Source organism: Cavia porcellus, unplaced genomic scaffold (genome assembly GCF_034190915.1).
Source record: "Cavia porcellus strain 051 isolate PalLab524CR breed Dunkin Hartley unplaced genomic scaffold, mCavPor4.1 scaffold_3, whole genome shotgun sequence".
In the NCBI taxonomy this organism is placed as follows: domain Eukaryota; kingdom Metazoa; phylum Chordata; class Mammalia; order Rodentia; family Caviidae; genus Cavia; species Cavia porcellus.
Window position 1 is genome coordinate 71,921,045 of NW_026947486.1, and position 27,677 is coordinate 71,948,721.

General features: G+C 36.2%; 1 protein-coding gene across 2 annotated transcripts in view; it reads right to left on the reverse strand.

The window, feature by feature from the left end:
- The window catches only part of Trpc5 (transient receptor potential cation channel subfamily C member 5), a 301,642-nt gene that overhangs the window by 23,604 nt on the left and 250,361 nt on the right, over nt 1-27,677 (reverse strand). For both annotated transcript variants that reach the window (XM_023564159.2, XM_003467566.5), the window contains exon 8: nt 26,230-26,425. In XM_023564159.2, coding sequence (XP_023419927.1) covers nt 26,230-26,425 — 196 coding nt within the window. The remainder of the gene's footprint in view (nt 1-26,229; nt 26,426-27,677) is intronic.

Genomic DNA, 27,677 nt, shown 5'->3' on the forward strand with positions numbered 1-27,677 from the left:
GGTATTCTTTTCTTGATTTCTTCCTCAATATGTTCATTGTTGGTATAGAGCAACACTATTGTTTCCTGTGTGTTGACTTTATATCCTGCTATTTTGGTGTACTTGCTTATTAGTTTTAGGACTCTTTCAATGGAATTTTTTTGGGTCTGGGACATATACAGTATTGTGTTATCTGTGAATTAAGATAGTTTGATTGCTTCCTTTTCTATACTTATCTCTTTTGTTTACTTCTTTTTACTGATAGCTCTGGCTAAAATTTCAAGTACTATATTGAACAGAAGTAGTAAGAATGGACAACCTTGTCTTGTCCTTGATTTTGTATGATTTAGTATTTTTGTATAATGTTGGCATGAGGTTCATCATACAACATTTATCAGATTGAGATAGATTCCTTCTACACCTATTGTCTTCAGGGGTTTTTATCATAAATTGACATTGAATTTTGTCAAAGGCTTTTTCTTTGTCTTATTGAAATGACTCTGTGGTTTTTGTGCTTGCTTCTGTTTATGTGATATATTATGTTTATTGATTTATGTATGTTGAGCCATCCTTCTATCCCAAGGATAAAACTAACATGGTGATTGTTTTAGTTACTCTTTTTTCATTGCTGAGACAAAATGCCTAACACCCAAAATTAAAGGGGCAAAGTTTTATTTTGCTCATGGTCTGTAGAGATTTTAGTTCATAAACAGCTGACTCCACAGCAGCATGACAGGCATTGCAGAGAAGAAACCAATCATTGTGGGCAAAAGGTAGTAAAGTAACAAGGTCAACAAGGGTTGACCACAGCTCTTTCTATCACTTAATATGTTATCCAGGGTCAGGGAAGGTAGCATTCACACCCTAGTGGCTAGTGCTCTTATCTTAGCATTGCACCACGAATCAATTCCAGTGTCACGCATTCTAGATGCAGCCACTTCTGAAAAAGCTCCACCTATGACCACAGGAAGTTTTAGAGGGACATATATACATAAGTTGTAACAATGACACTCTATGATCTGTTTATTGATTCATTGCATCCTGTCTCTCAGTATCTTCTCACAGATTTGTGCATCTATCTATGTTCATTTAAGAGATTGGCCTGGTGTTTTCTTTTCTTTTTCTTTTTTTTTTTCTTGGTTTTAGTATCAGGGCAATGCTAGCTTCCTGGAATGAGTTTGGCAGTATTCTATCCCTTTCAATTTCATTAAAGAATTTGAGGAGCATTGGCATTAAATCTTCCCTGAAGTTCCTGTATAATTATGCAGTGAATCAATCAGTTCCCAGGGTCTTTTGAATTCATAGTTTTGTTTTCTACTGCTATCTCTCTCTTGTTGCCCATTATTGGACTGTTCCATATTTTTATGTCTTCTTGGTTCCGTTTTGGTCATTCATATTTATCTAAAAATCTTTTCATGTCTTTTAGATTCTCCAATTTATTGAAGTATCTCAACACTTATTATAGTTCATGGTTTTGATGATAACAATCATGAAAGGAATGAAATAGTGTCTCATTCTAGTTTGGATTTTCATTTCCTGGATACTCTACGATGTTGAGCATATTATTATATACTCACTGGCTGCCAGTATATTTTATTTGGAAAAGTCCATCTTCATATCCTTTGCTTATTTAAAAGTTTGAACTGTCTTTGTATTATTCAGGTTTAAAATTCTTTGATCAGGATGCAAATCTTTCATTAGATCTCTGATTTGCATATGTTCTCTCTAAATCTGTGAATTATATATTTACTTTCCTGATGGTATATACTGAAGCAAAATGTTTTTAGTTTTGATGATACCCAACTTATGAATTATCTTTTTCATTACTAATGCTTAAATATCATATCTATGCAACTATTGCCTAATACCTGATCACAAAGACTTACTCTTAGGTTTTCTTTTAGTAATTTTATCTTAGCTACATGATCCACTTTTAAAAATTAAGTTTATTGGTACAATTTGGATACATGTAATTATCACTTTCATCATAGGGAATTTGCACCTATACATAATATACTTAGCTCCTGTTTTTTTCCATTCCCCTTTCCTTTCTTCAACTGATCGTCCCCTCCTTATTTACACAAATTTTGTTTCAAATTTAACCTTTTGTTTCCATTTTTTCCCTTCCACCTCCCATTCACCTTTCTTTTTGAGCAATTATTTCCTGTTTCACAATGTCTGTTATATATTTTGGTTTTTTATTTATATTTGCAGTATCTCACAGCAGAGAGACAATGTAATATTTACACATATTGTCCAATTTATTTTACTTAATAGTATCATCTCAAGGTACAGCCATTTAGCTATAAATGTCTCAAGTTTATTCTTTATGACTATTAATCCAGTGTGTAAAAACGTACTTTTTATCCATTCATCAGATGATGGGCATTTGGTTTGTTTCCAGAATTTAATATTATAAACTGTGCTGCTATAAACGTGGATGTGCATGTATCACTGTGGTGTGCCACTTTTAATTTTGGGGGGGTAAGATATCAAGGAGAATAGTTGGATCAAAAGGAACCTCTACTCTTAGAGTTCTGAGGAATCTCCACACTGATTTCCACACTGGTTGCACTAGTCTACACTCCCACCAAGAGTGGAGAAGGGTTCTGTTTTTTCTCACAGCCTTGCCAGAATTGGTTATTGATTGATTTCTTGATGATAGCCATCCTTTCCGGAGTGAGACGGAATGTTAGTGTTATTATAATTTGCATCTGACCAGCTTCAGCTCAGTTGCTTAAACGCCTGCCTGGCAAGCATGAGGTCATGAGTTTGATCCTCAGTACCAAAAAAAGAAAGAAAGAAAGAAAGAAAGAAAGAAAGAAAGAAAGAAAGAAAGAAAGAAAAGAGAAAAGAAAAGAAATTTAAATTTAGGGATGGGGATTTAGCTCAGTGGTATAAGTGCCTGCCTGGAAAACATAAAGTTGTGAGTTTGATCACAGGTACCAAAAAACAACAACAAAAAATGCATCTGTCCAATAATTTGTGCTGTAGAACACTTTTAAATATATTTATTTGCCATTTCTATTTCTTCATCTGAGAAGTGTGTATTCATCTCAGATGCCCAATTTTGGACTGAATCTTTAAATTTGGGAAAGGGTTGATTTTTTAAATTCTTTATATGTTCTAGATATTGATCTTTTGTCTGTAAAACAACTAGCAAAGATTTTTTTCCCACTCTGGTTTGTCTCTTCACTCTGTTAGTGGTTTCTTTTGCTGTAAAAAGCTTTTTTAAAAAGATGAGATCTCACTTGTTGATTCTTTGTTGTATTTCCTGTGCAGTTGGGGTTTTGTTCATGAAATCTTTAGCTACAATTATGTCTTCAAGAACATGACCCATTTAGAGTTTTTGTGTATGGAATTAAGGAATTTTTATTCTTTTGCATGTAGCTATGTAGTTTTCCCAGTGTTACATATAAAGAAAATATGTTTCTCTGTTGAATTTCCTTGGTATCCTTGACAGAAACCTAACTTACCATAGAAAGCAACATTTATTTAATGAATTCTTTAATAAATGCTACTGCATTGATTTATATGTCTATCATTAATTCTTATACCACATTGTTTTCATTACTATAACTATCTTAAGTTTAAAAATTGAGTAGCATAAATCCTCCAAATGTGTTAATATTATTTAAGATCATTTTAATTGTTTTGATTCCTTACCTAAATTTAGAAGCAGCTTGTCAATTTTTGAAAACATAAACATTTCTTGATATATTTAAAAGTATCTTTCTAGATAAGGAATCCAGTGTCTTCACAAATCAGTGAAAACTATCCATCTGTCTAAAATAGAACAAAGACACCTTTATTTAATATACTAGGTATCCATGGTAAACTTTCCTATAACTATAACTTATAATATTTCTGCTAAAGATGAATCTTGGCATTAGAAACAGAGTGTTTTGGGCTGATGTTTAAATATTGAGATTATTTATAGGAGGCTGGAAAGAATGATTTCAATTTTTTCAGTGTCCTCATATCTCTATTTCCCAACTATTATCAAAGAACACAGCATTCATGAAGGAGAATTTTGTAGAAAAAAAGCAAAGATAGCACCTGAAGAAATAAATTCAATATCATCTTACTTCATCATGTGACAAATTTATAGCAAATCTGTATGCTCTTTCTATCAACTTTTTCATTTGTATATACTAAGGGTCAAATTTATAACTGAATAGTCTTTATAGAGATAATTATTGACATTTATTTATTTTTTAAATTAAGTTTTATTGGTAAAATGTATATATGTATAATGGTCACATTCATCAGAGGGAATTTGTAGCTGTACATGATATATCTTAGTTCCTTTTTGACATATTTATTGAATTGAAAAATGAAATCCTTTTTGAGATAAAAACAAATCTGATTTTGCCAATTGATTTGGAAATTATGATTGATTCTTTTCAGAATGCATGACAGATGTTTTCTATAAATTGCTAATTCTACAGCTATAAAATTTTAGTAAATTATGATTTGAATGATGCGATAAGACAAAAAGCATTTTATGAAATATTCTATTGATAAAGTTGTATTGAAAATATTAAAATGTCTACTTTTCCACATTATGATTTTTGTTTGAAATATTGGGATAAACAAGGTGCCAGTAAGTAAAAGAGTAACTGGGTTATTTAATAATATTTGATAAGTCTTAGTAAATTTTTTTGTTTTATTTCAAACAAAGTTTCTCTCAATATTGGTGGAGACCTCAGAGCTTAAAACAGCAAACATTTATTACCTCATAGTTTCTGTGGGTTAGAAATCTGAGTATTAAGTTGTATACCTATGGCTTAAGTTGTCTGTTTAGCCATTTAATGCAGATGTTGGCCAGAGTTAGCATCTCACTTTAAAGTCAAACTCAGAGAGCATTTTCTTTCAAGGTCACTTACATAGTTGTCTGCAGGATATAGCTTCTTATAGGTTATTGAACAGAGAGCCTTTGTCCCTTGCTTGATATTGGCCAAAAGCTTCCCTCAGTTCCTTACCATGTAAGTGTCGCTATAGGTCAATTTAAAACATGACAGCAGGCTTCACTCAGAGTGTGAGAGGGAGAGAAAGCCTTGGGCTTTTTTCCAACCTGATCTTGGAAATGATGCCATCATATTCCCTTTTCTCTTCCAGCTTTTTAAACATATAACTGACAAATTAAAGTTGTTTAAATTTTATGATATGCAGCATGATATTTTGTATATGTATACATTGTGAAATGGTTAATTTAAGTTAATTAGTATATCCATCACTTAGCACAGGTAACATCTGTGGTCATAAGAACATTTAGATCTATTCCCTTAGCAATTGTGTATATGAAATATGATCAATATATATGGTGAATATTTAAATAACTATTACAGTAAAAGGCAAATTGCCCTTAACTTCTTTTCAAAATACTTACTCCCTGTCATTTTTAACACACTTATCCCATTGTTCTTGCAACTTGCTGAAGCAATTATGGAAGTCCTCTTTCATGTCTTTACAAGGTGTGATTTAAAAAATGCAATGAAATGCTGCTCCTGAGTGCCATCCAACAGAAAAGGAAGCTTGTGAAAATATTACAGTGTGTCCTCATCTACCTTATTCACCAGATCTGGCACTGTGAGATTCTGGCTCTTCCCCAAAGTCAAAATGACAAGGAGAGATAATGATTCAGGATATCAAGCCAGCCGTAACAGTGCACTAATAAAAGAGGACTTCGAGAACCACTTCAGAAAGTGGCAAGAAACTGGGCATGATGGCACATGCCTGTAATTCAGCACTCTGGTGCATGAGGCAGCAGGATCACTGAGTCTTAGGCCAGCATGAGCTACATAATGAGTTGAAGGCCAAACTGAACTACAGAAAAAGACTCAAGATAAAGTGGCAAGGATAACGGACTCAGTGAGTTTGAAGTTAAGGGGAGTATTTTGAGGGATGTTAATGGCAACGTGTCTTTTAGTGTTACCATGTATGTTATCTCTGATAGAAAATTTGTCTAAATATGACCTATTTCCTGAGACTCTCTAGAAGACTGAGATTAATAATGTTGGCTTAGTTAATCTAATGGTGTATATTTCATGACAGCCCAACCCCAGGCTATGGCATGCATCCTGCTGATTGCTATTAGCCAGATTTCTAGTGAGCATCTGAGGCAAAAGCCAGGACAGAATTTTTGCAAAAACTTAAATTTTGGGGGCTGGGGATTTAGCTCAGTGGCATAAGCACCTGCCTTGCAAGCATGTGGTCATGAGTTCAATCCCAGTATCAATTAAAAGAAAAAAAAACATTAAATTTTGTTTCAGAAGGAACCACATATAAAATTGGAGCTAAAAAGTGTAGTTGCTGAAAACATTAGAGTGGTTAAAAAGGAGTCAAGTACTTTGCCCTGGAACAAAATAGGAAAGATACATTGAGGATATTTCAAGAATTGGCCAGATCCCACATATCTCAGGTTCCAGGGTATGAAAATATACACCTTTCGTTTGAGAAGTAAGTCCCAGGGCCCCAGCTCAAGAAGGGCCTCCAAGGGAATTAGTTCTTCCAGAATTCATTTCACTTTGCTCAGCCATCTGGGCACTTAGAGGCAGCTGCAGCCATGCTTCAAGGGACCCTGGCTACTGCTCCCACTGACAGCAGACCTTGGCATTGCCCACATGATGCCAGTTTTACGAGTATACAGAATGCAAGAGTTACGAAGTAATGGAAGCTTCCACTAAGATTTCAAAGGAAGGCCTGGGAGGCAACCAGTATCTCCCTGAGAGGGCAGTGTATAAAGCTTTGAAAGTGGAGCCAATGGTGCAGTAGAGACCCTAGGAAGTTGCGGATTCCAGGAATGTGAAATGTCTGTCAGTGAAAGTTATGAGTGGAGTCAGCCCAAGAGAGAGGCTGTGTGGGATGGAACCAGCAAAAAGCAGGGCCACCTAATTCCATTGAAACTCATGTATCCTGGATGTTGGACATGGAACCATAAGACTTAATGTTTGTCTTGCTCAGTTTTGATCTTTCTTTGCTCTAATTCTTTGTTTTTATCCTCTATTCTTCCCTTTTGGAATAGGACTGCTTACCCTGTGCCATTGTAGCTTGGGATTTTTGTATCTTGCATCATATTTTTATAGAGGTTCCCAGCTTGCCTTGGGCTTTTGAAAAATGATGGAACTGTTGAGAATTTGGGGAAAGAATTATTGTGTTTTCAGTTGTATTCAAGATAGTTGTACTGCTTGACCTTGTGTATTTGAGGATTATATATGGTTAAGGTAGATGTTCTTGCATATCAAGTTGAACTTGCATATCAAGTTCTTGCATATCAAGGGATGTGATGTTAAGCTTAACTGTATCAAGTCAATTGGCTTGGAAGCCACCCAGATTATTGGTGGAATACATTACTGGGGGTATCTTCATATGTCATGGAGGTGTAACTTTGGGGACTATATCTGGTCTCTGCCCTGTCCTCTCTGGTACTAGTCCTCTTCTCTGCTTCCTGGCTTCTATAAACAACTTTTCTAGAGCACTTTTCTCCACTTCCTGCCACTATGATATTTCTGTCTGGAAACCTGCTGATCATGAACTGAATCCTCTTTAAAAAATCAGCCAAAGTAAACCATTCTTCCTTGAAGTTGTGTCAGGTATTGCATCCAACATTAGGAAAGCTAATAGAGGAATTATTATTTATTACCTTATTTCAACACTTTTGTTATGGAGAAATATGTCAAAGAACTAAAAATAACAAAAACGTTAATCCAAAAATTATCTAACATTAGGATACAATACTAGGGGAAGCCATAATGGATATAAGAATTCAAGAGAATAAAGAATGATGGAAATATTTTGCCTTAAAGAATAGTTTAGTCATTTTTTAATCATATGGTTGGTTAAGAGTAACAAATCAGTATGGTATTCAGATTCCATCAGATACATTTAAACAAGTAATTGGATCATTTTATTTTAAATGCCAGTCTACCATACTAGAAGTTATATGCTTTGCAATTGTTTAAACTTATGATGAAAAATTTAGAGGTCAATCCCAAAATATCTTAAGAAGATACATCAATTTTGTTTCTCCAAATTCATGAAAGTATACCAGTAAGATATCTGAGTTCACATAATGAGACTTTGAATTTAGCTTCAATATGTAAATTACACACACATACACACACACAAATTATAGTTGTAGTAATTGTCACCCACTTGAAGTCCTGCAATTGGAGATGATGTTGATGTAAGCGATTTAGGATGCAGAGGCGGATAAGAGGTAGTATCAGGATTAAACAGTGAAAAGAAGCATGCCGCTATGCAGTGAGCAGTGATTTTAGAAAAATACAAACGAAGATTTGAAATATTGCTACTTATTAGCTGAGTGATCTCATAGAAATAAGTTCAAGTCTCTGATTTATGGTTTTCTTACCTGTAAAAAGCAGTAAATACCTTCTAAGCTAAACTGTTGTAGAAGTCAATGTAAAACTTCTAGGTTACTGCCTAGCATATAGGAGAGCTATACAATTGATGGTTCTTTCTCCTGTATTTCTGAGCTTCAATAACAGGAACAAAGCCTGACTTCCAATTGTACTCTTTACCCAGAATAGGCAATCTGTCATCTGTGTAAATACATTTACGTTTTGGTAGTACAGTTTTCAAAGTAGATATTTGATAAAAATTTCTTTAAATGAATCCAATTGCATTTCCAAACACAGAATTCTTCCCTACTTATAATAAAAAGGAGATAATGTTACAACTCTTGTGGATATATTTTCTAATATATTTGACTAGATGTCCTGTTATCTGGAAATGTTCTGTTCATTTTTAGATTCATATATGAGTTTAATTTTTGTATGTGTTTTCAGCAATAAGCATCTATGTTCTTTTAAAAGTGCTTTTCTAAAAGTCAGAGGAGAAATGTATTTGAATTTGACAAAGAATGAAAAGATGTTTTAGGCCAAATTATAAACCACAGGCAACATTTTTTTAAATTCAGGAGACCTTCTGGTACTCTTCATTGCATCTATGCTTCTTATAATTTTAGGTAAATATTTATTTATTTATTTATTTATTTTTGGTACTGGGGATTGAACTCATGACCTTGTACTTGCCAGGAAGGCACTGTGCCACTGAGCTACATCCTCATCCCTAGGTAAGAATTTTAAAAACAGTTCAAGGACCCTCATTGCTATCATTCTACCCCTTGGTGCTCAAGCAACCTCAAGCTAGGAATTAATATTTAATAATTTAAGATAAAAGGTATTGCATATAATCCTGTCAATAGATGTTTTACATTCATTTGTTATCCATTCATTATCTACTCATCCAGTTAATCTTTTATTTCTGTTCAAGTAACTACCATGTGCCAGGCATTTTGCTAGATGCTGGGTACAGAGAGATAAATGATTGTCCAGTGGTGGTGGTGAAAATATCACGAAGTACACAATTCAGTATGAGTACAGTGGTAGCAACTGAGCTGTTAACTGATAAAGAAGCAGGTAATTAATTATACATTTCTTTACTCAGTGAATGTGCCTTTCTTGTCTGCTAGATGCTAGGTGATGTGATTATATCACTGAACAATGTAGACAAGGTAGTTTGATTTATAGAAATCTATTTTATTTCCAATAATATAAATTGAATTGGAAGATATATATGCAGTTTTTATAAGCATATTTGTCTAAAACTTCCCTAAATACATTATGTTCAAGAAGTTTTCATTCATTTGCATGGCACTAGCCTTTCACTTCATATGACACACCACTGAGATTCTTCTTTTACTTACTTTCAGTATCTGGTAATGATGTCTTCTCCATTCTCTGTCCAACTATGACTTTGAAAATTACTTTTAGTTCAGTCTCTGGCTGGGTGCTTTTTAAATTTATTTTATTATTATTACTATTTTTTGTATCAGACCTAAGACTATACATGGTAAGCAAATGCTCTGAGTTAAATCCTCAGCCCAGGTTGGGGACTGAGTGCTTTTGTGTATGATGTGACCAACACCTAGAGATATTTCTGCCTCTTCTTAACTTCGCAAAACTTTTAGGACTTTTGTGCTACCATAATGTGCACTTAATGATATATAGCACTACAGATATTTTCTAATTCATGTGTATGTCCTTCATCACCTAAGAGACTATTAGCTCCAATAAAGCGGGGCAGGGCTTATATTTGTTTCAGCTCATTTCAAAATATCAGTGTAACACACTCTGTACAGCATACACTCAAATATTGTTGACTTTCTCAGATTCTGAGCACGTGGCCATGCCTAGGTCAAATGAACATGTCTGTTCAATTTCACATTTCTCCAAAATCCAAGCTCAAGTTTATTTTCCTTGCAATCAATTACAAGGCTAATTTCTCGCCAGCTTTTAACAGATGCTTATGTACTCTCTAAGATCTCCTGCCAATCACCCCTCTTAAAAAACTGGAAAACTTTATAACATAATGCAAACGGACAGTGGCAGGCACAAACCAAGTGAGAGCAGTGCTAAAAAATAATCCTTAAGGAGAAAAGCTGCTCCTGGAAATCTCAAGTTCTAGGGAAGGCTGGTTAGAGGAATATTGACATTTTGACATCCTTCCCACTAATTGGTGTTTCCTTTATTTAAGTATAAGACTATCTCTCTGCTCCTTTGATGCAAAAGTAGCAAAAATCACTGTGACATGCATATCCCCAGGAAAGCTGGTATCACTCGTTTTTTCTGACATCTCAAGGGAAGCCTATCTCAATTGGAATTCTTTCTTTCTTAAAATTAAGAGCACACTTCTCAAATGTTGATATGTAGCAGAATCATGCGGGGCATTTGTTTAACATGAAGATTGCTGGAGCCTACCAGAAGTTTCCATTTCTGAGCCTTGACAAAAGACAAAAGTATGTCGTTATCCTCTGGGATATGGGAAAATCTATAGATCTGTCTTCAACTGAGACTGTCACTCATCAATTATACTCTATCATAACATGTGCCTTTTGCCTCACTTATCAGGAGTTTACTTTTATACTTTTAACCTACTTAGTCATATTTCTTTCTTCTAGAGAGCTTTTAGAAATCACCTCAGGGGTCACTAGACCTAAGTTATCCCTGATTGATTCTTTGCACATAGCAAACTCCTAAGTTTTTGTGGCAAGAAGAAATAAACAAACAAACTTACCACATAACCTCAGGCAAGTCCCATTTGCTCATCTGTAGCATGAAAATAAGAGTGTCTCCCAAGAAGCTGGGATAATAGGTATTTGCTATCACAGTTTGTTAACATATTTTTATGAACAATTGACAAACTATAAATCAGAGATTTCCCCAATCTTTCCCCTTTTGATTAGTGAAAAAATATCTGTAGTGTCAACTATATGTCCTGTTTTACCAGGCACAAGGGAAATATAAAGCAGAGCCTGCCTCTTCAAGGAACATGTCTACAAAGACTGTAGAAAAACAATTGGAAATAACTGGAGTAGTTGATTAAATTATGGCCTGCAGGCTAAATCTGAACTACTATTTGATTTTGCATAGCCGACAAGCTGAAGATTTTTTTCTGCAGTTTTAAATTATTGAAAAAAAATAGAAAACATTTTGACACTTGATAACTATATGTACTTCAAATTTCTTTCTTTTTTTAATTTATTTTATTTTATTTTTTTTTATTTAAGAGGAAAAAGAGAAAAACACAAAACAAACCAAAGCAGTGTAAGGGTACACGTAATACAGAACTACAAAAAAAAAAAAAAAAAAACAAAAAAAACAAAACAAACAAACAAAAAAAAACATAACAGTAAGAAATCACCTGTTAGTATATTACATATTATCATCTTGAAAATAGTTCCTCAAATCACAGTATCAAAGAATACAAGGTGGACATTCAAACAGGTAGACTGCAAACAGCTGTGTTCAATGATCCAAAAACATTGATACAGTCAGCTATTTAACACCCCTAAACACACTTGCTGTTATATCTGTTAGAGCTCTTTTTCTTTTTCTTTTTTTTTTCCCTCTCTTTTTTACAACAAAATTCACGCACTTTGGATTTCATTACTCCTTAGTGCTTATTACTTTTTTTGGGGGGGCGGGGGGAAGAATACAGTCAAATATGGCAAAACAAAGCTGTCAGTCAATACCAAGGATAGACATAGCACATGATGTAGAACAGAGTACAAGTTTATCAACAATGGTTATCAACGTTGTCCCTTGTTTCCTTAAAAAGAATTGTCTATCTCATTAGATATTATAAAGTTGGACAAAACAGTAGAGAACAAGACCAATAAAACTTAGGCATTGTAAACATTACAGGACTTCCAAAGAAGACAATAGTCAAACCAGAATGGGTATCTTAGTGAATCTTATTGTCTTCAAAGTAGTTGCCTATGTCTTCAAACTTGATACTACCATATAGAATGGAACAGAGTCTAATCAGTCCAAACAAGATCGTGGGAGTACTACAGGACTTCAAAACAAGTTAATAGGAAATCAAAAAGAGTTACTATTTATATATCCTAATTTTTTGAATGTTTTCTTTAAGACAAACATAAGAAATGACTAAATAATTTTTTTAAAACAATAAGGGGGAGATTGAGATAAAACAGGACATAACAATATAACAATAGAGGTCACAGCATGACTGTTTCAACAACCTAGTACTTCACCACCATATAACCTGACTTAATAGTAGTTACCATAGTGTCTTTTTCCTTGATATATTTGGATAAAACTTCATATACTCTAGCTTCAGATATTTTCAAATCAAGAAGCCCAGAATAAAGCCTTTCTAACTAATGAGTGAAAACTTTATAAGGCTCCAAGGCCACCTAATGGGGAATCATGATTACCACATATTTTTATATATTTGAATCATTACTTACATTAGGGAAACTATTCGGTATTCACACATGCGAGATTGATTTATTTCACTTATGAGTATGGTCTCAAGCTGCGCCCATTTATTGATAAATATCTCAATGTGATCCTTCTTTATAGCTGAATAATACTCCATTGTATAGAAATACCACAACTTTTTTATCCATTCCTCAGTTGATGGACACTTGGGTTGTTTCCAAGATCTGGCGATTACAAATTGTGCTGCTATAAACATAGGTGCACATATATCACTGTGGTATGATGCTTTCAGTTCTTCTGGGAATATGCCTAGAAGTGGAATAGCTGGAATAAATGGGATTTCCAGTCCCAACTTTTTGAGAAATCTCCAGACAGATCTCCACAAAGGCTGTACCAGTCTACACTCCCACCAGCAGTGCAGGAGAGTTCCTTTTTCCCCACAGCCTCTCCAGCATTTGTTGTCGGTTTTCTTGATCCTGGCCATTCTTTCAGGAGTGAGATGGTATCTCAGTGTGGTTTTAATTTGCATTTCTCTAATGACCAATGATGATGAGCATTTTTTCATGTATTTATTTGCCATTTGCATTTCTTCATCTGAGAATTGCGTATTCATCTCAGATGCCCATTTTTGGATTGGATCTTTGAATTTTGGAGGTCTGAGTTTCTTTAATTCTTTATATGTTTTAGACAAGAGGCCCTTGTCTGAGAGAGAGTTCACTAAAATCTTTTCCCAGTTTGTGGGTTTTCTTTTCACTATGCTGGAGATTTCTTTTGACATGCAGAAACTTTTTAATAAGAAGTGGTCCCAGTTATTGATTCTGGGAAGTATTTCCCGTGCGGTTTGAGTCCTGTTCATGAATTCTTTACCTACTCCTATGTCTCCAAGGTTTCTACCTAATTTGTCTTCCAATAGATTTAGTGTTTCTGTTTTAATATTCAGATCTTTGATCCATTTAGATTTTAATTTAGTACATGGTGATAGACATGGGTCTAGCTTTAGTTTTCGACAAATGGAGAGCCAGTTTTTCCAGCACCATTTATTAAAGAGACTGTCATTCTTCCAGTGAACCTGCTTGGCTCCTTTATCAAAGATAAGGTGGTTGAGTGTGTTCGTAGTTGTGGTTGTATCTTCTAATCTATTCCACTGATCTTCGGCTCTGTTTTGATTCCAATACCATGTTGATTTTACTACTGTTGCTTTGTAGTATAACTTCAAGTCAGGGATTGTGATGCCTCCTGCTTTGTCTTTGCTGCTTAGAATTGCCTTTGCGATTCTAGGTCTCTTCTGGTTCCAGATGAAATTTAGGAGTGATTTCTCTAGATATATAAGGTATGTTGATGGTATTTCTATTGGGATTGCATTGAATCTGTATAACAGTTTTGGGAGAATGGTCATTTTCACAATGTTTGTTCTTCCTATCCATGAGCAAGGGATGTCTTTCCATTTTCTGTGTACTTCAAATTTCAATATCCATAAAGTTTTACTGCCCACAGCCATCTATTCCATTTGTATATTGTCTATGGTTGTTTTTGTGTTAAAGCAACAGAGCTAGATAACTGAGATGTATCTTATAGCCTACAAAGCCTACAATATTTATTATGGCTCCTTTTACAGGAGAAATTTGCTAACCCTTGACTAAGAGGACAATAAGTTTTGGCTTGATTTGTTTTGTTGGTTGCTCTATTTTCATATCTTAAAATAATCTGAGAAGCAGTAAGTATTAAAATCCACTAATTTGTCCATTTGTCTAACTCATATTAAGTGAGAGCATACTACATGCCAGAAAATACCTCCTGATTTAAGATAGAAGGTGTAGCATAAAATATCTCTGAGCTGATTAGTTTGCCTATACGAAATGTGTGAAGTAGGCATTGAAAAGAAAAACCCTATAGCATAATCTGCTAGAAGATCCACCAGATGATGAAAACTCTGTAACTTCAGGAAACCTTGAGGTCAGTTGAGAGGGCTCTAATACCACTCGTTCATACCTTTAATAATTTGTATTGATTTCCTAGTAAATGAAGAGGCCTATCATACTTTCTTTCACTTTGTGAGATTTCTGATATGCCTCATTATTAGGAAATACTTACAGACAAATACATTTCTTACCAAATCTTTGTGATTAGCTTACAAGTTTAGAGGTCCAGTTGTTCTTAAGTTAAAATACCCAGGGAAAGAGCAAAGCAAAAACAAAATCTATTGAGGAAAAAAAAAGGATAAATACAATCATTTTCCTCTCTATTTTTTACTTATATTTTTACCTATTTCCTCTTTTACCTTGACAGCTGGAATAATATAATTCTGTTGTCAGATCTCAACTAAAAGACAGGTAATACAGCAGGTTATAACCTCTGAGATTCCTCTGGGTATTTTGACTTCTGTGTTGTAGTTAAAGGAACTTCCTGGTCCATTCTGTCTCTTACTTTGAACTAGACTGTTATACATAGCTTCAGTGAGCACAGGAAGAGAGAAAAGCTTTCTTAACATTAAAAACTGAGAGCTCACATTTAGTTTTTAAACTACAAGCTGCTCAGAAATTTAAAAAAAAATTGTATCATTTAGCTTTCTGGGCAACTGATACCTGGCATCAAGAGTACAAACTGGGAATAAGACAGAGGCCAAAAAGAATCACACTCTCTGATAATGACCTTTGGGCTAGGAACATTTGAATTGTCTACAAATGTTGTTTGTAACCGATGAAGAAAACATTCAAAGATTGACCCTTTAAAAGACTAGATATTTCACAATGAACAATTCTTTAGGAGTCCCAGCTCTGAAATCTTATGAAATATAAATATGTCATTTTTATCTCCAGAATGTCCACTTGCAATTTCTATTTTATGTAAAGCCTGAAGAAATTTTGACTTGAGGATTGTTGTACTGATTTGAACCTTTGCAGAACTGTGATAGCAATAATGTTTTTCCTTCAGGGCTTCTAATTTCTTTTTTGTTGGTGTCCTCTCCCAAGTCTTCCTCAGGTACATTTCTTTTATGGCATCTCTAAGTATTTTTGGCTCCATTTAAAAGTCTGATCTCAGTGAAGGATTTCAATAGTCATTTACATTATCATAAGTGATCTACTAACAGTTCAAATCACATTTGATAGGGATCAAAATCCTAAGGTAAGAAATTTCTGGATGGCAGTGGGAGGGTGTCTGTGAACCCTATGAGATTTTACACCAAACTTTATGTAAATTTGCTCCTGTGCACACTTCTCTTATCCATGCTCATTAGATTATCAAAAAAGTCCAGGATTCTTTCAAAAAAAATTTAGTAGTAATTTTTAGGCAAAAAAAGAAATGAAAAGACTAAAATTTGAAACTATAGTTCCATTATGTGACTCCATGAATAGGGGCCAAGTCTGTTTTGTTCACTTATCCCCTACTATATACCAAGTAGTAAGAATATGGTATGCTATGTAGACATCTTTCAATAAATATTTGTTAAGTTCATTCATTTTTTCATTCAAAAGATATTAATTGTGAAGTTATTGTTAAGTGAATGTATAATACAGGCCACAGCTGAGGAGAGTTATACTTAGGGCATTGAGGCCAACCTGCCACTGGCATAGTTGGTCCTGCTTTTGTTTGAGTTACACAAGAGTCTTCATGACAACTACTGATGTTCCTGACGAGTGCCCAGGGCAACTAAATCTTAGGTACAGGAACAGCTCAAATGTCTGCCCTGTTTGGTTGTCCTTTAACACAGGGGAAGAAAATATACTTCCTTTCATTTGTCCTCTTCCCATTCCCACTTGTGTCTTTGTCAGTCACCAAAATCATTATCATGGAGCAACAGGCCTTGATTATTTTTCTGCTCTTGGAAGCAGCAGCTGCTGCTCCAGAGACCTGCCAAAATGCACTGCGAGAATTTTGAGGCAATGAACTTTTATTCTCAGCAGACTTGGACTTTCAGACAGCTTGCTGAAAAACCAGGAGTGGCAAGAAAGATACAGAATGATCAAGAAAGCTGTTTCTGTATCAAACCACAAGGGAGAGAGCCAGGCCAGGTCCGGGAAGAATGTGGAAGTCTGAAAGCATTTGATTAGTATTCCCTGCATCATTTGCAGACAGAATGCTCCATCCTTTTCCCCTAAAGCTGAGTGTTGGACAGTCCATTTGTTGGTGTAGATATAATGTCAAGAGAAGCTTTGGCATGCAAGCGTTGTTTGGGAAAGAAAAGGTTTGAGATGTCCTAAGGTAAAATGTCCCAGTTGAATAAGGAGTTCTTTTCCTGCACATGAGCTCAGAAGTTATTCACCCTCTGTAGCTGTGGTAGTCTTCAGCAAGTTGCCTCAATGTTCATTTGGATATCCTGGGACAGTGTTGGGGGCAGAGTTGAGGGAAGACTGGATATTTCAAATCTGGTAGACACATTAAAAGACAAGAGAGCTGGTAGGTGGGTGTGGCTGTAGGACATCTCACGTTAGGAAATAAGGCACTTAATCTCCAGAACCAAGAAAAAGTTCCACAGAGGATCTCTTTGGTTAGAGCCCATGGGACAGTTAGTGACCCAGTCAACAAAATAAAAAGATGAAGTGAGGGAAGTCTGCAGTTGGGTGAGGGTTGAGTACTGTGTACATCAGAAATTAGGGATGTGGGATATAAGTGGGAAAGCAGGAGATATGATATTGTTGTACTTTGGGTCAGAAAGACATTATTAAGAATGTATCCTTGGTTATTATCAAGAAAACATAACAAAAAATAACAAATGCTGATAAAGATATTTTTAAAAAAGAATTATTGTATACTGCTTATGGGAATAAAGATTAGTATAGCCATTATAGAGAATAGTATGGAGCTGCTTCAAACAATCAAAATAAAACTGCCATGTAACCAACTTCTTGCATATATATCCAAAGGAAATGCAGTCAGCACACTAAAGAGATTGTTGTACTACCATGTTTGTTATAGTACTCTGCATAAGACCTGAGATACAGAATCCACTTGGATTTTCATCAGTGGATGAATGAATAAAGAAAATGTGATGCATGTAGACAATAGACTATTATTCTGCCATTAAAGGAATAAAATCCTGTCAGTTGCAGTAAAATACATGGAACTAGAGGACATTATGTTCTGTTATGTAAACTAAACCAAACAGAAAGACAAATGCCATATTTTTTTTTATATGTGGGAGCTAAAAACTGTCAACTTGAATGTAGAATAGTGATTGCTGGAGGTTGAGAAGGGTAGAGGGAATGGATAAAGGGAAACTGGATTTGATTGGAGCACTCTAATCAGGTATGTGTTGAAATATCACTCACAGTCATTAATCTGCAAAATTCATACATGTTAATAAAATATAGAAAGCATGCCCTTAAAATGATTTATCATTTTAATGTCTGTGCTTCTGTTTCCTCACCTATACTAATGCCTACCTCATGAGATCATTGACAGAATTTCACAAAACAATATGCACTAAAAGTGCTTGCATGCTCAGGAAATGGTAGTTATTAATAATATTGTAATGTTAATAGAATATAAAACATTTAGTTCAGTACTTGGTGTTTAATAAAGGGTTAGCCATATGCCATATATTCCTATTCATTACATTCTGATTAACAAATTTCCTATTACTTAGAAAAGCTCTAATCTCTTAGACTGTATCTGAAGATCAATATATAGGGCTTGTCCAGGTTAGGTAGGTAGGCCAGGGTGCTGGACTGAGCCAGGTAGACAGCAGTATCAGGATCCAAAAGGCAGGTGTGAGAAGCTAGAAAAACAGACCTCATTTCCTTTTAGTACTTTTTTCAAGGTAGACCCTGAACCTTGTCATCCAGCTTTAAGAGACTCAACTTCTCCTCTCATTGCTTGGACATATTCCCCATTTTTGCAAAGAAGACTTTATTTCCATTTGAAAACATAGTTTGCATAGGAATGGATAGGAGGCAAAGAGGAGGGCAGCCGATTCCTAATATTTTTATGGCTGCCAATAAATACTAGTATGACCTCTGCTGGTATGCGAGCTATTTCCCAGCCAGAAATGAGAGCTCAAATCTGACCCATCCTTCAAGGTCAATTTAACTTATACTTCTCATATCTACCTCACAATAATCCAGTCAGACAGACACTGGAAAACAAGATGCACTCAAGGTCTTTCAGACCGTGAAGATTTAACACAAAAATCAGTTATTTAGATGATGGAAAAGCTGAGAACTAAAATGGAGGACAATGGGACAAATTCAGTTTAGCAAAGCCAGGAAGCCCCTCTTATCCCTAGTTTGAGGAGCAACTGGAAGAGTCCAAAAGACTGAGTCTTTCTGGAAGGAACTACAGACAAGTTTGAATTGCAATGCAAAAGCTAGGGCCAAGAAAAAAGAGGATACCTGAGGGCATTTGGAAGTGAGTCCCTGAGGAGACACAGCTGCTGCTGGAGGCATCAGGAAAAGTGAGGCTGTAGATAGGGAAAGAATATTCCAGCTTCTCTCATCCTCCTACCTTCTGGTTTGTCAAATTTAACCAGAAGCTAAAGGGCATGGGATTGTAGAGAATATAATTCCTTTGATACAGGAAATGGTCAGGAAATGGATCTGAGTGAGTAGCAGATGAAAAACCCAATTATCATCCCCATTTCACACAGAAATCAAAGAGGCAGAAAGAGGTCAAATTACTCAAAACTACATTAAATGGCAGTCCAAATTTCAAATCTAGGCAGTCTGACTGTTCTTGGGCCTGTGGCTTTGATCATCACTACTCATACAGTCATGATAATCATGCTATTTTTAGTTCACTTATGTCAGACATTTCTCTTTAGACTTGATTCCAAACTCCCTAATAGCATCATCTGTGTCTTTTTCTTATACCATTTATGGCACTTAGCTCTTTTACCTTTTACAGAACCTACCAGAAGATGTAAGGTATTGACTGAAATGGGATTATTAGCAGGTATTCACAGGTTCCATGTATGCAAAGAAAGGAGGACACTTTCAAAATGTTCTTGGTGGTTCCAAAAGTTTGCTTTTCCCTTAGTAAAACGTAGCAAACAGTCAGTGATCAGATTCCAGACAATAGTTTGGCAATAGGGGAAAGCGGAAGCTGAGATAAATCAGTATTCAGATTGCCTGAGGGCATTCCAAAGGTAAAGAGACAGTTATTAAACATTGAAATGGCTCTGCCAACCTCAGAAAATTTCTGCAGCTTGATTTGAGCAACTCTTTCACCTGAAAAACAAGTCTACTATTCTTTAGATCTATTGTAGTTTTCATAGTTTACATTGTCTTCTGTTTTCTTAAGAAACAGCCTTTGGGAGCTAAAACAGACGCACACAATATCCATGGTCATATCTTAGAAGAAATTAGGTCAGATAGTAGGCCTTTTGTTTCCTCAGAATTATAACAAAATTTATTTCATCATTGTAATTGATAGAACAAGAAGCCTAGGCAGTTTAGAATTGTATTATAATTAGGAAAAGAAGGAAATTGTTCTAAGGTACTTGCAAATGAAAATATATCTCAGATGCCTCATGCTGTCAAGGTAAGTATTGAAACAACAGTGTAGTTGTTTCATGGTTCTGTGTGGGAGTCTTGGAGTTAGACTACCTCAATTCAAATCCAGACACTCCTATTTACTAGCGTATTGGGAACAACACAGTATTGTAACATACTACATTATCCTGCATTTTCTCCTCTCTCTGTAGTTGTTCTCAGTTTCTCAGTGATTTACCCTCATTTTTCCAACTTCTAAATATTGGCATGACCCAGGCCTTATTTTTGGGTCTCTTCCTTTTTCTATACACACCTAAATCCCTTTGTGATCTCTCATACAGCCCCACGAATTTAAATATCAGGCCTATGTAGATGATTCCCAGGTCTTTGTTTCCAGCCAGGATCTCTCTTCTAGATTTGTAGACTGCTGCCTACTGGACATCTCCTTTCTGTTGTCCAAACACACAAAACTGCACATGTCTAAAACTCAATTCTGGATCTCTGTTCTCTTTCTCTTCCACCCAGCCTGCTCCTTCCCCATTCTTCTCCCTCTCAATAATGGGCAACTCTACAGTTACTTGGGCCAAAAAACCTTGGTGTTATTCTTGACTCTTGTCTTTTGCTCACATCCCTCCTATATCTATCAGAAAATTGGATCTATCTTTGAAATATTTCCAGATTCTGATTGCATTTCATAAGCATGATGACCACCCCAGTTTAAGTCAACACCAGCTCTTCTTTGGGTCACTGCAGTGGTTTCATTAATTGGTCTTTATCTCTGTTCCGACACCACTTCAGTCTATTAGACACAACAATCCCATTAAATGTAAGCTAGATCATGTACCTATTATGCTCGAAACCCTCCTATGGATCACTCTTTATCTTACTCAGAGTAGAGTCAAAGACTTTCAATTGTCCATGAGGCACTTAGTGATCTGTCCCTCATCCTCTTTACCACTCTGACTCAGGTTCTATTTCTCTCCCCTTTTTCTGCTCCGCTCTAGTAACACTGACTTTCACAAGGTTAAAATCAAGCTGTTAATGTGGCTGAATTCTTATCTGAAGAACAATCTGATTCCAAGTTAATTTAGTTGTTTACAGAATTCATTTCTGTGTAGTGGTAGCACCAACATTTCTACCATCTTGCAGACTGTTAGCCACAGGCCAGTCACATCTCTTAGAGGCTTCTAATTTCTTAGTACATGGATCCTTCCGTCTTCAAGCCAAGAGAAGACATTAAACCTTCCATGTGGTTGATATCTCTAATATCCTCTTTTGCCACCAGTTGGAGAAAAGTGCTTTTAAAGATTGATGTAATTAGATCAAGCCCAGCTGCATACTCTCCATGATCAGTAACCTTAATACATATGCAAAATCCTGAGAGCCATGACATATAGCATAATCACCGTTATGATATCTCATCATTTTCATAGTCCTGATGATTAGGGTGGGAAATCTAGGGGGAGAATTTTACAGTTCTTCCCACTACAGTGACTGTTTAAGAAACTAATTAGAAGGTATGACAGCTATTGTGTTTGAATAGGGTCCTGGATTCTATCTGCTGTTCCAGATATTCCTTTTGCTTCCTGGATTGTGTAGGGGTCTGAGGGGGTCCCATGGCGAACATCTGGAGTGGCAGCTGTTTACCAACTAATATAGAACTGTTTTTAATATTTTAACAACTGTGCAGCCATATCAGTGTATAGCAGTTAGTTATCAATCCCATTTAGAGGGTTAAAAACAATACTGTGTGAAGTGCTGCTTTTTTCTCTGAGCACTGAGAATCTGAAACTGGTCTCATATGACAGGGTGGGCGGAGAGACCACCTGCCCTTCTTGGCATCACAGTGGTATGCAACAGTCCTCTCTTGCCTGGCCCAGTTTTTTCAGTGCCAAGTTTGTTTGGATGAAAGTCTTATTTGCGTGGCTATTTTCTGCAGTGAGAGAGTTCATTTATCATCTGAACCTCCAAATGTTGCCATCCTAAAGGAGACAACTAGTCCTATGTACTGTATTTGGGCTGCCCCCAACCATGCAGCAGCTGTGACTGAGTGAGGCACATGCTGTTTACTCATTGTCTGCATTAGATAGGACACAGCACAGAAGCCAATGAAGCCACGGATTCTTATTAAATTACTGAATGAGGCTTGATTACAAGCCATCATGAGGCCCATGTTTTGTGATACTCAGTCTCAAGCAACAGTGATCTCTCTTATGGGTGGGACAGAGGTTAGGAATGAGGCCTAAGGTGAATGAACTTTATGGGACCTACCCATCTCTCCCACCTAATATTTTGTAATTAGTAAATCTGATTAAAATAGCAGCAAGAGCAGTTTTGCTTGATATAACTTGTGCATATACATCAAGAACTACTGTTGTCTATGTTGAAAGAAGTGTCACAGAGGATAATGAAAAACTTCAGGGAGAGATAAAGGGAGCACTAAAGAGCTGTTCATTGCAAATAATAATAATATTAATACTAATAATAATGTTATACAGTATGAGCAGATTCTCCTGCTGATACTGGCTTAGAACACAGAACTCAGGCCTAGATGATCCTAGCTTCATCCTATGTTGATATAACTCTACACAACACTGAAATAGAGCCTCTGGGTAGTATAGAAATAGAAATTGTTACAAAACCCTAGATATGCATCACTAGCATCCTATATGATGCTAGTGATGTATCACTGAATCCTACATGGAACATTGTTAAGGAGCTCACGCTTTCAAGGTATTGATGTTACCATTTGAGCTCTGAAGCAGTATATACACTGAATAGATTCACAGTGAGGGCACACTGACAACTGAGTTTCTCCTAGAATGTGTCAAACTGTGATTCCTTTGAAGTAGGAAAAATTTGTTTTCAGCGGCTTCTCTTTTTGTAGTCTTTCTACTGAAGTAGAGCTATTGCCAAAGAAAGTAGATCTACTTGCTGTTCTTTGCCACTTAAGCAGATTCAGATATTTTGGAATCAGATGTCCAATATCTGCGTCCCATTTGATTCATTTCTAAATGGTAACAGTACACTCCCAGGAGATCCCAAAACAGCAGGTAGTATTCAGAATTGTTGACTCAGTCTAAATGTGTGAGATGGTATATATGCAGACAATCTAGTCCAGGCTGAAGTCCTGAAGACAAGAACTAAGGTGTATTCCTCAGATGTAGTAAGTGGTATTACAACAAATCCTACCACTGGCAGGTGGTAACAGGGAGGCTGGAGTTGATGCTTTCTGCCCTGCCTGGAAATATTGCTGAACTCAGTGGGACACACCACATGCCTTGTATTATGTGACAAGAAAATCTGTCTTTCTTACTGCCATTCAGAGCAATCAACTACCAAATACATAGTGAGAAAACTACAAGTACCTTAGCACGATTATTGCCATCTTTAGTAGGAGTAGAGATAGGATACCAGGCACAGGGAGTGGAAAAAGCAACTCCTGAGATTCCATGCCTGCTTTTGTCCCCTTCTAAAAACAGTCTAGGAGTAAACGTACATCATGTCAGAGGTTTTGGTTTAGTTGAGTTTGAATGAGAAAGATAGAAAGCAGGTGAGAGAGAACAACATTGAATTGTATTCCACTTCAAATACATCAGATGTGAACAGAATTTCAGCACTAGAAAGGACCTTTCAAGTATATCTTGTTCATCTGTAAACAGATGAAGACTCACATATCTGGCAAGAATATTAATGACAAATCCTACTCTCCCACATTTGGGATGAGGAAGTGAAAACTCAATAAGGGAAAGTAAGTTACACAACAAACGTCACTTTGTTATAAATGATAAAACAGTGATTATAGTATCTAGCTTTTGAACTAATATTTTTCTGCTATATTCCTTCCCTTTTCTATCACCTATGCATGTAGGATCTAAAGCATCCCAGTAGACAATTATATACAGTAATTTTTAAACTCTCCAATGACAGAAATTCTATAAATCCACCAATGTTAGTTTTTCACTCTTCTTCACTGTGACAAAATACATGAGAAAAATCAACTTATGAAAGAGAAAGATTATAGTTTGGCTCATGGTTTCAGAGTTTCAGTCCGTATTTGCTTCATTTTGTTGCTTTGGACCTTTGGTGGCACAGAACATCATGACAGGGGTTCATGACAAGGAAGCATGTTCACCTCATAACAGTTGAGAAGCAAAGAGAGAGGGAGGAAGAGGCCAGTGTCAAGGGCATGCCCCATGACCTAACTTCCTTCCCCTAGGCCCTACTTCCTAAAGGTTTTGCCATCTCCCAGTAGCACCATGGGCTAGGGACCAAACTTTTAATACGTGTTCCATTGAGCTTGGATTTCAAATCCAAACTGTAGAAAGTACTTCCAAAAAATAAAAATCTGCTGCAACATATATCCATTCTTTGGTACTAATCCTAGTGAAAATGTAGTACAGATGTTCACTGTTAGCAATAATATTCTAGACATGTGTGTCCAATAACTTAAGCTTTTTTTTTTTTTATAAGCTAAGTAACTCATTGTGACAAACCAAACTTGAGAAATGACATCTAGGAAGATAAGCCACACGTCTTTAAGCCAGGCATGGTGGCACTTGCCTGTAAGCTCAGCACTCAGGAGGCTGAGGCAAAATAGGATCACTGCGAGTTTGTGGCCAGCTTGGGCTATATATTGAGTTCAAGGACAGCCTAAATTACATGGTGAGACTCTGTCTCAAAAATAAAAAAAAGACTCAGGTCTTTTTATCACAGACTGACCCATGGGGATGAGGTAGCCTTTTAATAAGTCCTAAATACCCAAATTCAGTGTTATTCAGCTAAGCTATGCTTCCGATAACTCCTTTGCTAATACTTCATTTCCAGATGCTAATCTTTCATTTCTAGAAATGACAGGCAGATTATATATCAGAAAACAAGTCAATGTTAGATATTTATTTTGTTGTCAAAAACCATCATAGGGCCTGAACTGATCCCATATCCTCTGCTTTCACCATTTGTAGTGAGGGCCATAAACACTGCTGATTGACATGGTAATGTAATGATTTTTAAAAATCTTCAGTGAAATCTAGCTAAAAGTATCTCATAGTGGAAAGCAGTTACTCTTATATGCTTGATCAAAAAACAAAACAAAACAACAGTAACAACAACAAAAATCCAACCCTCTTTTTCTGAGATTACTCTTTTTGATAGAATTCTCAGTTTGGATGATGTTTGCTACATAGAGCGAGACAACTCCCTCACATAGACAAATATATTGACTGAATTTACCTAGAGATAAGTGAGGCACATTGGATTATACACATTAAGCACACAGAACCAATTATACACATAACCCCCGAATTTTCTGTCTTGGGGCATGAAAATGGATTCAAAGATTGAAAACCATTTCCAGCAGATAGGAAAAAAGTCTTATTAGCAGGCACACATTAATCTAGATTACTGAGACTAAACCAGTGGTGGTAAACCTATGACACACCTGCCGCAGCAGGCTGCTCATTATGGCTCAGCACCCTGTCTCCCTCCTCTTAGCCTATACAGAGTCTAAAAGATTATTATGGAAAGTTCTAAAAGGTTCATCATCACCGCGACAGACTGAGTTCAAACAAATTGTGTTGAAAAGAAGCAAGTGAGTCTAATGACTGAGAAAACAAATGTAAATCAATTAAGACAGAAAGACTTATATTGCAATGGGCTCCATGTCACTATGCGACCTCCTGAGATGAAAACAAGTACTCCTTTAAAGCAAAGCTACCAAGCATGGTATAGTGGCATATACTTGTAATCTCAGCACTCTGGGAGGCTGAAGCAGGAGGATTGCAAATTTAAACTCAGACTGGGCATTTTAATGACTCAGTGACAGTCTGTCTTGAAATAAAAAATAAAAAGGCCTGGGAATGTGCAAAGGCTCTGGGTTCCATTTAAAAGAGAATAAAGCGGGGGCTGGAGATTTAGCTCAGCGGCATAAGCGCCTGCCTTGCAAGTAGGCAGTCGTGAGTTTGATCCCCGGTACCGATAAAAAGGAAAAAGACAAAAAAAAAAAAAAAAAAAAAAAAGAGAGAGAGAGAGAATAAAGCAAAGCTACTCACAGCAATAAGCTGGTAGGAGTTGTTCATCATGGCAATCAGCATGTTCAGCAGCACCACCAGGGAGATGACATTGTATGTCCCAAACATAGTAGCTCCCACAAACTCGGTGAACTCATGTCTGGCTTTCACGTTGGTGACATAGAGATTTAAAAGGCCAAACACAGACCAAAAGAGTGACTGGAGGGTTTCAAAGAGCCTAAAAGAGATCAAACAACAGATGAGTTAATCAGTAACAAGAGCAAGAAAGAAGGCTTGAGGTGATATGTAAGGAGACCATCAGATTTGTAGTAGGTAGATTAAAGATCTCTTTCCTAACACAACTTAAAGCCAGCTCAGTTTGTTCCTACTTATGTCCTATGCTTTGCTCTTCTTCCTGGAATACTATCTCTCTCCTCTTAGCCTATACAGAGTCTAAAAGATTTCAGGGTGTGTTTCAAAGGCTACTTTCTCTACTAACTAACTCCCTCTTTCATCTTCAGATCATGTGATGTACTACTTTTGTAATCCTATACAGGCAGTAAATGCAGTGGTTGAGTGTATGGTGCTTGGATTATATTGAATTGAGTTTAAACTCAGCTTTGATACTTGCTAGCTGAGTCAATATGAGATCAAATTGCCCTCTTAAAAAGTTTTGCTGCTGGGGGCTTCAACCCGGGGGTACTGTATGTGGCAAATATATCCTGTACCTCAAATCACAAATTTCCATTTCTAATACTTCTTTTATGGCCTTCATAGGGCTCAGATGGTGCTAAGCTCAGTGGAGGAGCTTGAGAATTCTTAAATTAACACTTCATGCATTATTATATTAAATATTATTGACAACTTATTATATACAAACACATTAGGCCCTTTTATATACATTGAATTTGTGATCTTTATAAAACTTCATTGTTACTGATGAGGAAAAGAGGTTCAGAGATTGAATGACTTGCTAAAGGACACCTAGATAGTAAGCACGAAGACAGAATTCAAAGCCAAGTCCGCCTTACCGCCTGAAACTACATTAGTGTATAGTAGATAGCTTTGTGAATTAGTTTCCTGCCTTACTTCTCACACTCAAGCATGCACATTTGCAATAATATGTGTTTAGTGTCTAGAGTTTCTTTTGCCTTGTATACAGAATCTGCGCTAAATAAAATACAGTAACAAAACACCTAGTTCATGAATGGCTGTGATCAACTATTTCTCAAGCACACAGAAGAGGTACAGAACATAAGAAATTCTAAGAGTGCATACAATTTTTAGTACCAAGGGCAACCCTACCACTGAGCTATATCTCCAGCCCCTGTTTGTTTAGTGTCCTGAGGATGAATCCAGGGCCTTCGTACTGAACCTCATCCCCAGCCTTTTTAAATTTTTATTTTGAGACAGGATGTCACTAAGTCACCCAGGTAGGAATTGAACTTGCAATTTTCCTACCTCAGTCTTCCTAAGTGCTGGCCTTAGAG